This window comes from Silene latifolia, chromosome 3, assembly GCF_048544455.1.
Source record: "Silene latifolia isolate original U9 population chromosome 3, ASM4854445v1, whole genome shotgun sequence".
NCBI classification, from domain to species: Eukaryota; Viridiplantae; Streptophyta; class Magnoliopsida; order Caryophyllales; family Caryophyllaceae; genus Silene; species Silene latifolia.
Window position 1 is genome coordinate 133,532,829 of NC_133528.1, and position 13,684 is coordinate 133,546,512.

General features: G+C 36.0%; 1 protein-coding gene and 1 long non-coding RNA gene across 2 annotated transcripts in view; one reads left to right on the forward strand and one right to left on the reverse strand.

The window, feature by feature from the left end:
- The window catches only part of LOC141648085 (acyl-CoA C20 Delta5-desaturase-like), a 78,940-nt gene that overhangs the window by 28,847 nt on the left and 36,409 nt on the right, over positions 1-13,684 (reverse strand). Inside the window, exon 3 of the mRNA XM_074456543.1 lies at positions 5,477-5,617. Coding sequence (XP_074312644.1) covers positions 5,477-5,617 — 141 coding nt within the window. The remainder of the gene's footprint in view (positions 1-5,476; positions 5,618-13,684) is intronic.
- LOC141648086 (uncharacterized) lies at positions 7,594-11,003 on the forward strand. Its single transcript, XR_012545929.1, has 2 exons — positions 7,594-7,758; positions 9,830-11,003. It is a non-coding gene; the product is annotated as an uncharacterized LOC141648086 (long non-coding RNA).

Here is a 13,684-nt window from a genome sequence, read left to right on the forward strand (position 1 = left end):
CCTATTGTCAAAAACCTTGGCATACCGAGGAATATTGCTGGAATATACCCGAAAATCAAAATCAAGGTCGAGGAAGAGGTCGTGGACGTCGGGGACGCGGCCGTGGAGGCAGAGGACACTATAAACGTGCAAATACAGCAGGTGTTAGCGGAGGAGATGCGACAGGCCTGGGATTAATAGCAGAGGATGACCTTCAGTTTAGAGCCATGATTGCCAACAAAGGTGAAAGTAGCTCGGAAGACAAAGGTACGAAAATTAATTGTGAAAGTTGGCTCCTTGACACAGGATGTTCGCATCATATGACTGGAAGGCGAGATTTGCTTGAAAATATAGAAAAAAAAAGCAACCTCGACAGTGGGGCTGCCAAATGGTTCCCACATAACTGCGTGTGAGCACGGGACAGTGACCATAAATTCTAATTTTGTTTTGAAAGACGTTCTTTATGTTCCCACGTTACAATGTGATTTAATTTCGGTTCAACAATTAATTCGTGAAAACAATTGTTTAGTGACTTTTTACTCCGATCATTGTGTTATACAGGACCTCTCTACGAGGATGAAGATTGGACGGGGGGAGCATAAAGACGGGGTCTATTATTTAAGAGGACAAGGAAAGGAATCTGCAGCCAAAGTCGAGGCAAGTGGAGATGCAAAACTTTGGCACAAAAGACTTGGACATCCTTCTAGTAGTGTGTTACCCCTTTTCTCTAGTTTAATTGGTTTGAATTTATGTTGGAATTCTAAAGACGTTTGTGATTCATGTTGCCGTGCCAAGCAAACACGGTCAAGTTTTAAGTTGAATAAGAAACGGAATGATTTTTTATTTGGTCTTATACACTGTGATATTTGGGGGAAATATAGTGTGAAAAGCTTAAGTGGGGCACAATTTTTCCTTACCATTGTGGATGATAAGAGCAGGGCAGTTTGGGTCTATCTTATGCGTGAGAAAAGTGAGGTAAATCAATTACTAATTAATTTCTGCAATATGGTGAAAACCCAATTTGGAAAACAAGTCAAAATTGTTCAAAGTGACAATGGGTCGGAATTTCTTTCGGGTCCATTGAAACAATACTACAATGAAAACGGAATGCTTTTTCAAACTAGCAATGTAGACACCCCACAACAAAATGGTAGGGTAGAGCGAAAACATCGCCACATTTTAGAAAAAGCTAGGGCACTCCGTTTTCAAGGTAATTTACCTCTTGATTTTTGGGGAGAATGCATTGTTACCGCTGCGTATTTGATAAATCGAACCCCCACGCATGTGTTACACGGCCAAACTCCATATAAAGTTTTATACGGAGAGCGACCCATACTTGACTCAATTCGAGTATTTGGTAGTTTGTTCTATGTTCATAACAAGGAGAGACCGAAAGACAAATTTAGTGAGCGAGGGAAACGATGTATTTTTATCGGATATCCATCTACCAAAAAGAGATGGAGGGTATACGATCTTAAAACAGTGGCTGTTTTCGATTCAAGAGATGTGATATTTTATGAGCATGTATTTCCGTTTAGTGACATCCGTGATGAGCACACAAATAGAGAGCCTGTTTGTCACGAAAAACAGGAACATGCAGCCTTTCCAAATGATGATGTAACCTTTTCAGACGAATATGAATTTGATCCAAACGAAATTCAGCATGAAACAGAAACTAGTGGACTGCCTGATATTGAACAGGAACAGTCAGATGGTGAAACCATCACTGAGAATGCGGACAATACCGCTACTTCTGTACCTATGGGAAGAGGAGCTCGCGAAAAATTTGAGCCGGCATGGAAGAAGGATTACTTGTGCAAGTCGACACGGATAATAGACCCCCCAAAGACGGTCCCCTCGTCGCAAGCTTCATCCAAACAGAGAGGTACTCGTTATCCTTTGAGTAATTATGTCACTTATAATTGTTTTTCGAAAAATCACAATTGTTTCTTGAGCAAGATTGATGCAGTGGTTGAGCCACAAAAATATAGTGAAGCTGCTAGTATACCCGAATGGAGAGAAGCCATGTTGAAAGAGTATCAAGCACTTGAGAGCAATGGTACGTGGAATGTTGTTGAATTGCCAAAAGGAAAACGGCCTATCGGATGTCGATGGGTCTATAAGGTCAAGTACAATGCGGACGGAACCATTGAACGTTACAAGGCACGGTTAGTTGCTCAAGGGTATACCCAAATTGAAGGAGTCGATTATCACGAGACTTTCGCTCCGGTGGCAAAAATGGCAAGTGTAAGGTGTTTACTTGCAGTGGCATTAGCAAAAAATTGGAGTATAGCACAATTAGATGTGAACAATGCTTTTCTCTGCGGGGATTTAAATGAAGAAGTTTACATGAGAATGCCGCCGGGATTTGATGACAGTGGCTCGAATAAGGTCTGTCAGTTGCGAAAAAAGTTTGTATGGCTTGAAGCAAGCTTCGCGAAATTGGTTCGAAAAATTGACCACATCGTTGACAAGGTATGGCTTCCACCAATCATTGGCTGATTACTCACTCTTCACTTACAATAAAGATGGAATTTTTCTTGGCATATTAGTTTATGTAGACGATATGATAATTGTGAGTAATAATGCCATAGCTAGTACTCGTCTAAAGAAGTTTTTGGACCAAAGTTTTGGAATAAAAGACCTTGGAAAATTAAAATACTTCTTAGGCATTGAAGTTGCGGAAGGTTCAAAGGGGATGTTTCTTTGTCAACGAAAATATGCGATAGATATTATAAAAGAAGCGGGTTTGGAAGGTGCAAAGCCAATTGATACTCCTATTCAGCCGAAACATAACTTAGCTCTAGCTGAAGGGGAGCTTCTACATGATCCCAGGAAATATAGAAGATTAGTTGGGAAGTTAATTTATTTGACTATTACGAGACCCGACTTAGTTTATGTCGTACATATTTTATCTCAATTCGTGCATGCTCCTAGGCAGGAACATTTGGCAGCCGTGATAAGGTAATTCGTTACATTAAAGGGGGACCAGGACGAGGGATAATTATCAATCGTAATTGTGATTTACAAGTACGAGGTTATTCGGATTCCGATTATGCAAAATGCCCTCTTACTGGGAAGTCTATTACTGGATATTTTGTTTGCCTTGGAAATTCACCGATTACATGAAGAGCAAAGAAACAAACATCATTGCGAAATCAAGCAGGAAGCGGAGTATAGGGCTTTAGGGGCTGTGACGAGTGAAGTGTTATGGGTAAAATCTTTTTTGAAGTCATTAGGAGTAGATCATGTCAAGCCAATGACACTCTTGTGTGACAATCAAGCAGCCCTACGAATCGCCAAAAATCCGGTGTCGCATGATCGAATCAAGCATATCGAAGTGGAATGCCATTTCATTCGACACCATATTATGCAGGGGACGGTAAAGACGTTTTTCGTAAGAAGCAAAGACCAGATAGCCGACCTTTTTACCAAGGCCTTGGCCGGAAATGCGTTCCGATATCTTCAAGGCAAGTTGGGCATTGGGTCACCGGATGCTCCAACTTGAAGGAGAGTAATGAGATATGGTCAATATTATGCAATATTCTGAGACGATGATTATGGGAAATATATTCTGTAATTAGCTGTATTATTGTATTACCTATAATTAGTTATTTTGTTACCTTTTATTTAGTAGATTATATTGTGTAGGTTGTATATATCAAGGAGTCTTGTATTACGTTGATTTATCGAATAACAACATAATCATTCATCATCTTCCCTGTTCTCAATTTCTTTACATAGCTCCATTGTTAGTTTTTTGCTCAGCAATTTTATTTCTTGATAAATTTGTGTCTTCTTATCGATAGATTATGTCTAATTTTCGTCGTTTTAAATTTTTAGTGTTGTTTAAAATTGATGAAGACGTTTTCTCAAAAAAAAAATTGATGAATAAATATAGAACAATAACGAAGATTATATTATTATTATATGTAGATTAATATTTTAATAGATAATTTAGATAAATTTTGAAGGAGTAATGCCATTTTTTGTTGAAGAAAAAGAAGATAGATGGCATTTAAATGAAAAAAAAATAGTTGACAATAAGGTGGACAAATGTATAAGAACAATGTTGAGTTAAATTTAGCTGTCGTGGTTAGGCGGTTGTAAAAGATATTATCATTAGGGTTAGATGTGAAATTTCTTAGGCGGGAAAATATTGCACCATAGATTGACATGTGTCATAGCTAATGTATAGTGGTTTCTCTATGATAATTACATATAGAGAGATAAATATTGAAAATATTATTTTGTGATTTTTTTTTCATTCTTCCCCATTAATAGTTATCTATTAAGTTTGGCAAAAAGTTCAAGGAAGTGAAAGAGAATGTGAAATAGATCAATTATTTATATTACTATTATAAATCTTACGCGGTATACATATAGTTTTTATTTTTTAGGGTACTACTTATAGATTTTAAATCGACACCTCATTAAGTTTTAATATTTCATCCCATTATATTTTGATATGTATCAAAAAAAAATTGAGATGAAAGACTAATCAAAGTGAATTGAGTAAAGTTATGAATTGTTTATTTTAATAAAAATATTTTTTTACCATTAAAGTAATGATTTAATTTTATAAAGTTTCTTCAATTAGTCTAATACTTTTTTTTGTCACGAAGGTAACAGTAAATAGGTGTCAAGTCCTTCTCTAAAGTAATAATAATTCCATTAATGAAAGATTTAGCAATTATATTTAATACTTTTATACCAATTTTATTTTATTTAACTTAAAAGATCATAATTTTGAGTTTAATGAAAATATTATAATTTATGTATATAATTATATTTTAATGAAATGATAATAGTTTAACGAAAAATGTCTCACTTGTTTCCTTATATATAGGTAAATGCATTTGGGAGGGAAAACATTTGAAAATGCTTATTCTCTTAGGGGTCGTTTGGTTCAAGGTATTAGAATGGATTGGAATGGAGTGTGATATAATAAAGGTATGGAGATAGAACTCTATACTTACTCATAGCTGTTTTGTTTGATTGTGGAATGGATAGAGTAGTAGTAATAGAATGGAATCGAGTTATAAACTTGGGGGCATAGATGAGCATGAGATGGGGTTGGAACGGAGTTATAATACATTGTATATCAAACTCCATTCCAAACGCTGGAATCCATCCCAAAAGTTCCAACTAACCACCCCTTAGTATATAGAGGATTTCTCCCACTTGCACATGTTTTTTCAACCAAAAGTTACCAAAACAAAAAATAAATAATTATTGACTGATACACGCCAAAAAGTATATGTATAACATGCAATTCACCCGGTGTTATAATTTTTTCCATTGATTAAAATACATGTTATAAAGAATAAATAATGTAAACGAATAATTGAACAAATCAAATGTAATTTCATAAGGAGTATTATTTTTTAAACTTTAAAAATATCGAAGAATAAATATTTAGAACTTTAACAAAAGGTAGTTAAATGTAAGATTAGAAAAAGACGGAACATGAACAAGTTCTAAAAGTGGAACTCACCATCCCCCACACAAGGTAAGGAAATCCTCCCAGAGCATACAAGAGTACTCCAAGGCCAAATGAATGGAATATGGCTGTACTCTTCAAAAACCTGTAAAATGGCTGCCTCTCCAAATCTTCTACATTGTTTGTCTCTCCGCACTGAAAAATTAGTCATACATAAGGATAAACAAGATTCATTTTATTTTGTAATACACTGTGGATTATAAAAATCTAATATTCTCTCCATGCATTTGGTTTAATTTAATATGTTGTCGAGAATTTTTTTACTAGAATTAAAAATAATTATTGAAGATGTTACCATAGTAGTTTAGCATAATAAATACCTCTTGAAAATGGAAAACAAAAAACATGTATATTTGTATCAAGTCTTATTTTGACCGTATATATTAACTTTAGATTCTAAAACATTGTATGATTACTTGCAATTGGAGAGAAAACATCATTGAAAAGCTAAATTGACAAATAAAATGACAAGGATTAATAGTGTCACGGAATACACATTTATCGTGTATAAACAAAATGAAGGGAGTGTCACGGAATACACGATTACCGTGTATCTCATTTACAAATTAGATTTGTAATTCCTATAGTATACTCAACTCGGTTATTTTTAATATTATAAAGAAGGCCAATAATGTTTACTATTTAACGATGTATAAAACTTCCTAGCTCAACCACATCCCCTATCTACTAGGAGATTAAAAAAAAATCTCTAAATTTTCCCGCCTAAATACTTCATATTAGAATTAAGCCTATTTTTGTATTCTATTGTATAGATCTTTTGGGCTACAATTAAGCTAATTCTCTTAAACTAAGCCCTTATAAAATTCTAGAATTCACAATCTGCACAGAAGATTTGTGTATGTTTAGACATTTTCTGATGAAAAATCCATTCACCGTTTATGAAAATAGTTCTGATTGAAAAAAAAAACCCTTATACTATTAGAAAAATATAATAAAAATGATCAGCTTCATATAAAAATTATTTTCTTTAAAATACTCAATTTATGACATTACTAATTCTCATGATTAATAATGTGAATTCAAATTTTTTTCTCAAATCAAAATATATGTGTGAGAAACGAGAAAAATATTTAAAATCTATAATTAATACCTTAAAACTTGAAATTTAATATATACCGTGTATTCATAACACGGGGTTCGTGCGCATATTGGGATAGTAGCACTATATTTTTATTTGTTATTTGGTTACCTTAGTAAGTGTTGGTGAGCGTGATGAGTTTTGTTGTAGCATTAGGGTGGACTTAAGGATTTAGTTATTGTAAATGTTGGTGGTGCACCACGTAGCCTGTGAGTATTTGGAGGAGAATTGGATAAGACCACGTAGCCTGTTAGTATTTGGGATTATATTGGTGTCGAGATGGATAGGAAACTTCGGGACGAAGTTTCTTTTTAAGGGAGGTAGAATGTAATACTACTGAAGTTAATGTTATCTATGGTGAGTAATATGTGTAAGTAGTGTCATAATGTGAGTTAGCAGTGATAGCATTTTGATTGGCATGCAGAGTGTAAGTGGAGTAGGTTTTGAGTGGTTAGTTGTATGCGCAAACTTCGAGGACGAAGTTCTTTTTAAATAGGGAAGACTGTAATAACCCTCATATTCTAAGGTTATATGACCCTTTGTGTATGTATAAGTACAAGATAGATTATGAAAGACTAATAGGAAGCTTGAGCAAATGTGTCATACTTGAAAATGTGATCGCTTGTTTTAGGGGGGGCATTTTGAAACGATCATATCTAGAGTTTTAGAGCTCCGATGAGGGTGATTCAAATAGGAGGTGAAAGCTTATTATCTTACTTTTCCAACGCATAGTGACAAGCTTCATTCCAATAAGTAACGAATAAATGACAGCTGTTTGAAAATTAGTGCGCGAAGCTAAACTCGCTGAGTAGGACACGCGTTAATTACTTTCCTAATTCCACTCTTTCCTAAATTGATTCTAATATTATTATATTAATCCTAAACTGACCTAGCTCAACCTTATCCCTATATATATATATATATAGGGTCGGGGTCAGGTGCGAACTAAAGTACGGTGCGAACCGTACGAACTAACCAAATAAAGTCATTCTCAATCGCGCTTCTTATTTTTCTACCCAACTGATAAAACAATTCGACACCCTCCCACCATAAACACTCAACCTCCATCACCTCTCACACATCCATCGACGGCGCCTCTTTCACCGCCGGCCACCACTTCCACCGCCGCTTCTACCACCTTCCCCGGAATGGATTTCAGTCTATTATAGAGAAAAAGGTTAGCTTCAATTCTTATTTTAATCTTTGAATTGTTTAGTATTTTGAATCTATTCAATTGTAAAGATTCAAGTAGTTTTATGAGAAAACATAAGATTATAATCAAATAAATTGATCTTTAGGTATGAATTCTAATTAAAAATTAAGGTTTATAAAAATTGGTCATATAAGTTACTGATTTTCCGACAACTCCCATGAATTGCAGTTTTTGGCTCTAAATTTTCCGACGCATTTCGATTGAAGTTTATTGTAGGATAAACTTGATTTGATTTTTTGACACTAGATCCACAACTGTATGTGTTATTTGCTTGAACTGTTAATTTTATGATATTCATTGGCTGTAATATTTATGGCCTTAAATGGATATCTGAATTTGGAATGAGAGGTAGTTTTTGAATTGTGACCCTAGATACACATATCAATACTCCCAGATACACATATCAATACTCTAGACACACAAATCGATTTGTGTATCCTGAAGTATTGATATGTGTATCTGAGATACTAACATGTGTATCTAGAGTGGTTGTGGGGGGAAGTGTTATTCAACTAGAGAAGGTAGGGGGTGGTTAAGTCTCCTACAGAAGTGATTTATGGCTTTTGGTTATGACCATTGTTGCTTCGACTTTTTACATCTATGGACGTGTCCGTTTTGAAAGGGACACTCAAGGAAATGGGTCGAAAACTTTTACTTGGCCCTTGTCAATTTGACATTTTGACCGCTTCACTTGGTAAAGAGATTACCACATAGCGAAAGTGGTGGTTTATACTCCGTAACATTTAATGATTAAGCAGTACTCCGCATTTCACAATCGGAGCCTCTATTGACTATAAAAAAACCCTGTAAATAATTAATACGGTATTATAGTTTATAAATGTGGATTTATGTTTTGAAGACATTTCCCCGCATCCATATCGTCAGTTTAGTACAAAGTCCATGTTCCTGAAAAAGTGATTCATGTGGGTCTATCTGTATCCATATCTGACAACAAAACCAGCCATACCAAATAGGTTGTGGTAATGAGAGTTAGAGAGATTATCTTAGTGGAAAATACCACCACGTAAGTGGCTAATACTTTGCTACTGTTATGGACTACAGTCTCACATTTTCACCTTTCTGTTGCTCATCATTACTTCAGGCAGCAGTTCAGTATTAAATCGTGGAGTGCGGTTGTTTGGACTTCGGAGTCGCACCAACCTCCATAGGCACTGTTTTATTGCAAATCCTAGGGAGGTTGCTGCAGTTAGAAGTTAGAACCATAATCACCTTTCTGTCCAATGCTATTCTGCTACTGAAGTATGGCAGTCTGTTTTACTTAAGGCATGGAGTTAACAGAAGAAGCCAGACTTTCTGTCAGAAAGATGATCGTAGAGTACAGAAACAATATCAGAAAAGTTGGGTCAGTTATAGTTCAGTTGCAACTGTCTCAGTCTCATGTTATGGGTTGAGAAAAACAGTAGCTTTTTTTTTTTTTTTTTTTTTTTGGGTGAGGTGGAGCATTCTATTGCTTGGATTATTGTCACAGACCATGTTTGTAGTTATTTTGCTAGAATTATTAACATAGGGGATGCTTTGTAATGATGAGGAGATCATTGGTGGGTTAAACCCTTGAGGTGGTTTTTGGGTGTGATATTACGGGTCATTTTGGGCGGGGTCAATTTGGTTGGATTAATTTGAGTCTGGTTATTATTGGGTCAGGACTCAGGATGTTGGAATCGTTATTGGTTGGTACGGTCATAACTATAAAGGTTCTTGTTTCGAATCAACCATTTCTGGTCATTTTCTGTCAGATCATATGCCACCGCCCACCGCCCACAACCTTTAAGTTTAGTTCAGGGATGGTGGTGGTGGTGCTGGCAGTAGGCGTGGTGGTGGTGGCCAGTTTGGTGGTCGTAATTGATCTTTCGATCGTGGATACACGAAATACCAGCCCAGATACAGATGGTATACTAGTAGTAATACCATGTGATCCGATAGTAATTCCACGTGTATCTATTATATCTGGTACTTTTTAAGACGATTTCCATAGTTTATTTTCCAACCTGATATAACGAGTGGTTGTATTTTGCAGGAGTTGCTGCAGTTGGGTTGCTGATGCAATAAAAAGGAACCTGCTGCCTAGATTCAAGTTATAGTCGAAGGTGAGACAATTATTTTGGAGCTGAAAGAATCACTATCAACACTTCAAGTCTCAACCTGAGCTACTCGGGGCTGACTCGAGGCTGATCCTACCTGAGCCCTGTTGGCAGCTACAACAAGATGATTTTTTTTATCATATATCATATCTTTTGTTGCCAATTTGTCAACAACATTTTAGCAGCAGCTTAAGTATGGAAATGAGATGGTGATTTTATAATAAGTGAGATTTCCTCTTGGGGGTGGAAAGGAATTAAGAGGGGATTAAAGCTCCTATTTCCCAACCCAAACTGGGCCATTGGAAACCCATCCTCTTTACCCATCTGGGATCACAAATGGGTGGATGGGGAAATACCGGTCCCCAAATCTGGTTGTAGCGATGGAATTGCAATATTGCAGATTAGCATGTGTGTAACCTAAAAAATGGGGACGGAACATGGAACAGGGAGCTTATAAATAAAATATTTAGTTGTTATTGGAGCACGAAGATTAGCGCTATACCGACAGGCAATCGATGCTCGGAAGACAAGATCATCTGGAAATTTACTCCAAGTGGAAAGTATAATGCCAAAAGTGGTTACACTACTGCTTCCTCTTTCAGGAAGAGGTCTCTTGAGCAGAATATCAAAGCTCGGATCCCCGACTGTATTAAAAAATTCATAAGAACCAAACTTTGGGTCCTTCTTGGCCCAAACTCATGGAAAATTCTGCTATGGAGAATCTTGACAAGCTCCCTCTCGACTAGGCATGAGATGATGAAGCGAAAATTGAATGTTGTCCCGAACTGTGTGCTTTGTCAAAATGTGCAGGTTGTAGAAACAGCGGACCACCTCTTCAGGGACTGTATGTTTACAAGCAGACTTTGGAGGGGAAGTTCACTTGGGATTAGAAGTGATACAGGAAAAGAAAGTAGCATAAAGGTCTGGATTACCAATTGGATTGACTATTTATGGAAAAAAGATGCTGATGACAAGGCTTTGTGTTCATTCCTTTGTTAACTTGTTTGTTTCTTCTTTCTCCCTCTTTTCTTTACCTCTTAATCATACGTAAACAAATGATTGGAACAGAAGGGTATTGTGATAAATGTCAATCATTTGATTGCTGGTAAATGTTGATTCTTGTTTTTCGGAATATAGCAGTCAACTGTGTATGCATCTCGTGCTCATTTCACTAGTGGGTTAACATCTAATTCTACTTTTATACCTGTGAATTGTTATACGCCTCATTACTTGATTTTCTCGTTGTACAAATTCACGCGCAACCGTCTTACATAAGACTAATTGTGTTATTTATTTATTTTTGTGATCAGCCATGGCTCCATTTAGCTACAAATTGTCAAAAAATGTGGCAGGTACATCAACAAGGATCTGATTCAATATATTATTAGTAAGTATATTCAGTAGCTAAATGGAACCCTCTCACTAAAAACACTACATGAGACCGTATTTTTTGACAATTTGTAGCTAAATGGAGCCGTCTCACTAAAAACACTACATGAGACCGTATTTTTGACCATTTGTTAAGTTACTTACCAGCTGCAAATTCAGAGGCCATCATAGTTTCTAGGCCATAATATCATGTTTTAGTTTTTCCCATGTCTACATACACTTTCTTCTTTGAAACTAAATGTTTACCTTTATAGGTATGTATCTGGTAATTTAAAAGAGTGTATCTAGCTAGCTAAATGTATGTATCTAGTAACTTAAATGAGTGTATCTAGGTGCCAGAGATGTGTATCTAGCAACTTAACTGAGTATATCTAGCAATTTAAAGGAATGTATCTAGCAATTTAGCGGAGTGTATCTAGAAGCTTAACGAAGTGTATATGGGGTGCAAGGGATGTGTATCTAACAAGCGATGGAAATTATCGTCGTGTTCGACACGAGAACAATTTATAAATATCATACCCAAAAATGTATCTAACAACATAAAGGAGTGTATCTATTAAGCTAAAAATATGTATCTAGTAGCTTAAAAGAATGTATCTAGCTAGCTAAATGTATATATCTAATAATTTAAAGAAATGTATATAGCTAACTAAGTGAATATATATATCTAATAATTTAAACAAATAAGTGTATCTAGCAAGGTAAATAAGTGTATCTAGCTAGGTAAAGAAATGTATCTAGCAAGGTAAAGGAGTGTATCTAGCTTGCTTGAGATGTTTATCTAGCAAGCTTAATAAGTGTATCTAGCAAGGTAAAAGAGTGTATCTAGCTTGTTAGTTGTTCGGAATCTTTAAATGAGTTGATGAGATTGCACAACGGACGCTCAATACGGTATGTCTTCTTTATATTCCTATTTTATAGGTCATTAATTAATACTCCTACTTCTTTTTGCTAATTATGTCGATTAACCAAAACACAATCAATTTTATTTTATTTTATTTTACCAACGTATTATAGTAAAATACTTTGCCTATGATTATAGAAGATGGAGTGATTATATTATTCTCGAATTAAGTACCAAACAATTTAAAAATGAAGTCAAATGTTAAAGTTAGTGACGTGATTGTCGAGAAAGTGTTACAAATAACGATACATTAAAGAATTGATGTTTAATGATAAACAAATCACCATTTTTATTGTATATGACACATTAGAAAGTTTAGAGGTAATGCATAAAAGATCTAAAATATGCACTTGTAATAATTAGGATACGAGTATTAGATTTCTGATAATATTGCATTCCTTAAATTGTTTGATGGAATCGACATATGTTAGACTCATCCAACGTTTGACTAAGTCACATAGTTTTTTCTCATACCCCCTCGCAAGTCTTGTAACTGAACATAAACATTCTATGTAGTACAATTTTTTCAAGCTAAATGATTCTCCTGGAATTGAACATTACGACATTACACAGTAGAGGCAGTTGCCATGAAATTATAATATCGGAATAGTAGAGGTGTGGCGACTAGTCAGATACACAAATTAGTAAAGTCAGGTACACAAATTAGTAGACCTAGATACACGAGTCAATTTGTGTATCGATAGCACGATACTCGTGTACCTGCGGTAGTATTACATGTATCCAGAAACCACAAGCCACCCCTTGAGCTTCCACTACTCACCACTCGATTGGCTGACATCCACTATCATCCCCACGAGCACTGACACACTCTCGGTCCCTCACCCGACCACCACCACCCTGACTCATTCTTCGCGGGGACTTGAAGCATCCAAATACAACGATTGCTGCCACCAGACCCACCACCATTATCGCCACAATAACATCAATTGCGCTTAGACTACCACTACTCACCCCACGCCCATACATCACCAACATTGTTGTCCGCGGCCGACCAGACCATCGCCGGCAATTTTTCTGTCAATGAACCCAGATCCGCAACACCAGAGACAACACCAGAGACACTTCCAGACAACACCACAAAACAAATAAATCACCACCAGGACCACTACATCGGTCTCGCCGTTATGACCACCACACCAACGCCGTCGCCGCAAACTATCAGCACCATTACCACCACCGATTAAGTCAGACTTGCCCAATGAGAACATTTCTCGACTCGAAATCTTCCGAATAAGTCATTAATGTGATCATTTTTTTCCAAATCCAGTTCTTTTTTAGTAAATCTAGGATTTACTCTTTTTTTTATTTTATTACAATTCAAATCATAGATTTAAAGAACTAATGAAGAATTTGTAAAAAAATATTTTCCTTATAACCTTGTCGGACAATTTGCGGTTTAAATGAATCGATTATGGCGGAAACCGACTTCATTTGTGATGGTGGTAGCCGGCGAGGGAGATGTTACGAAAAGAAGAAG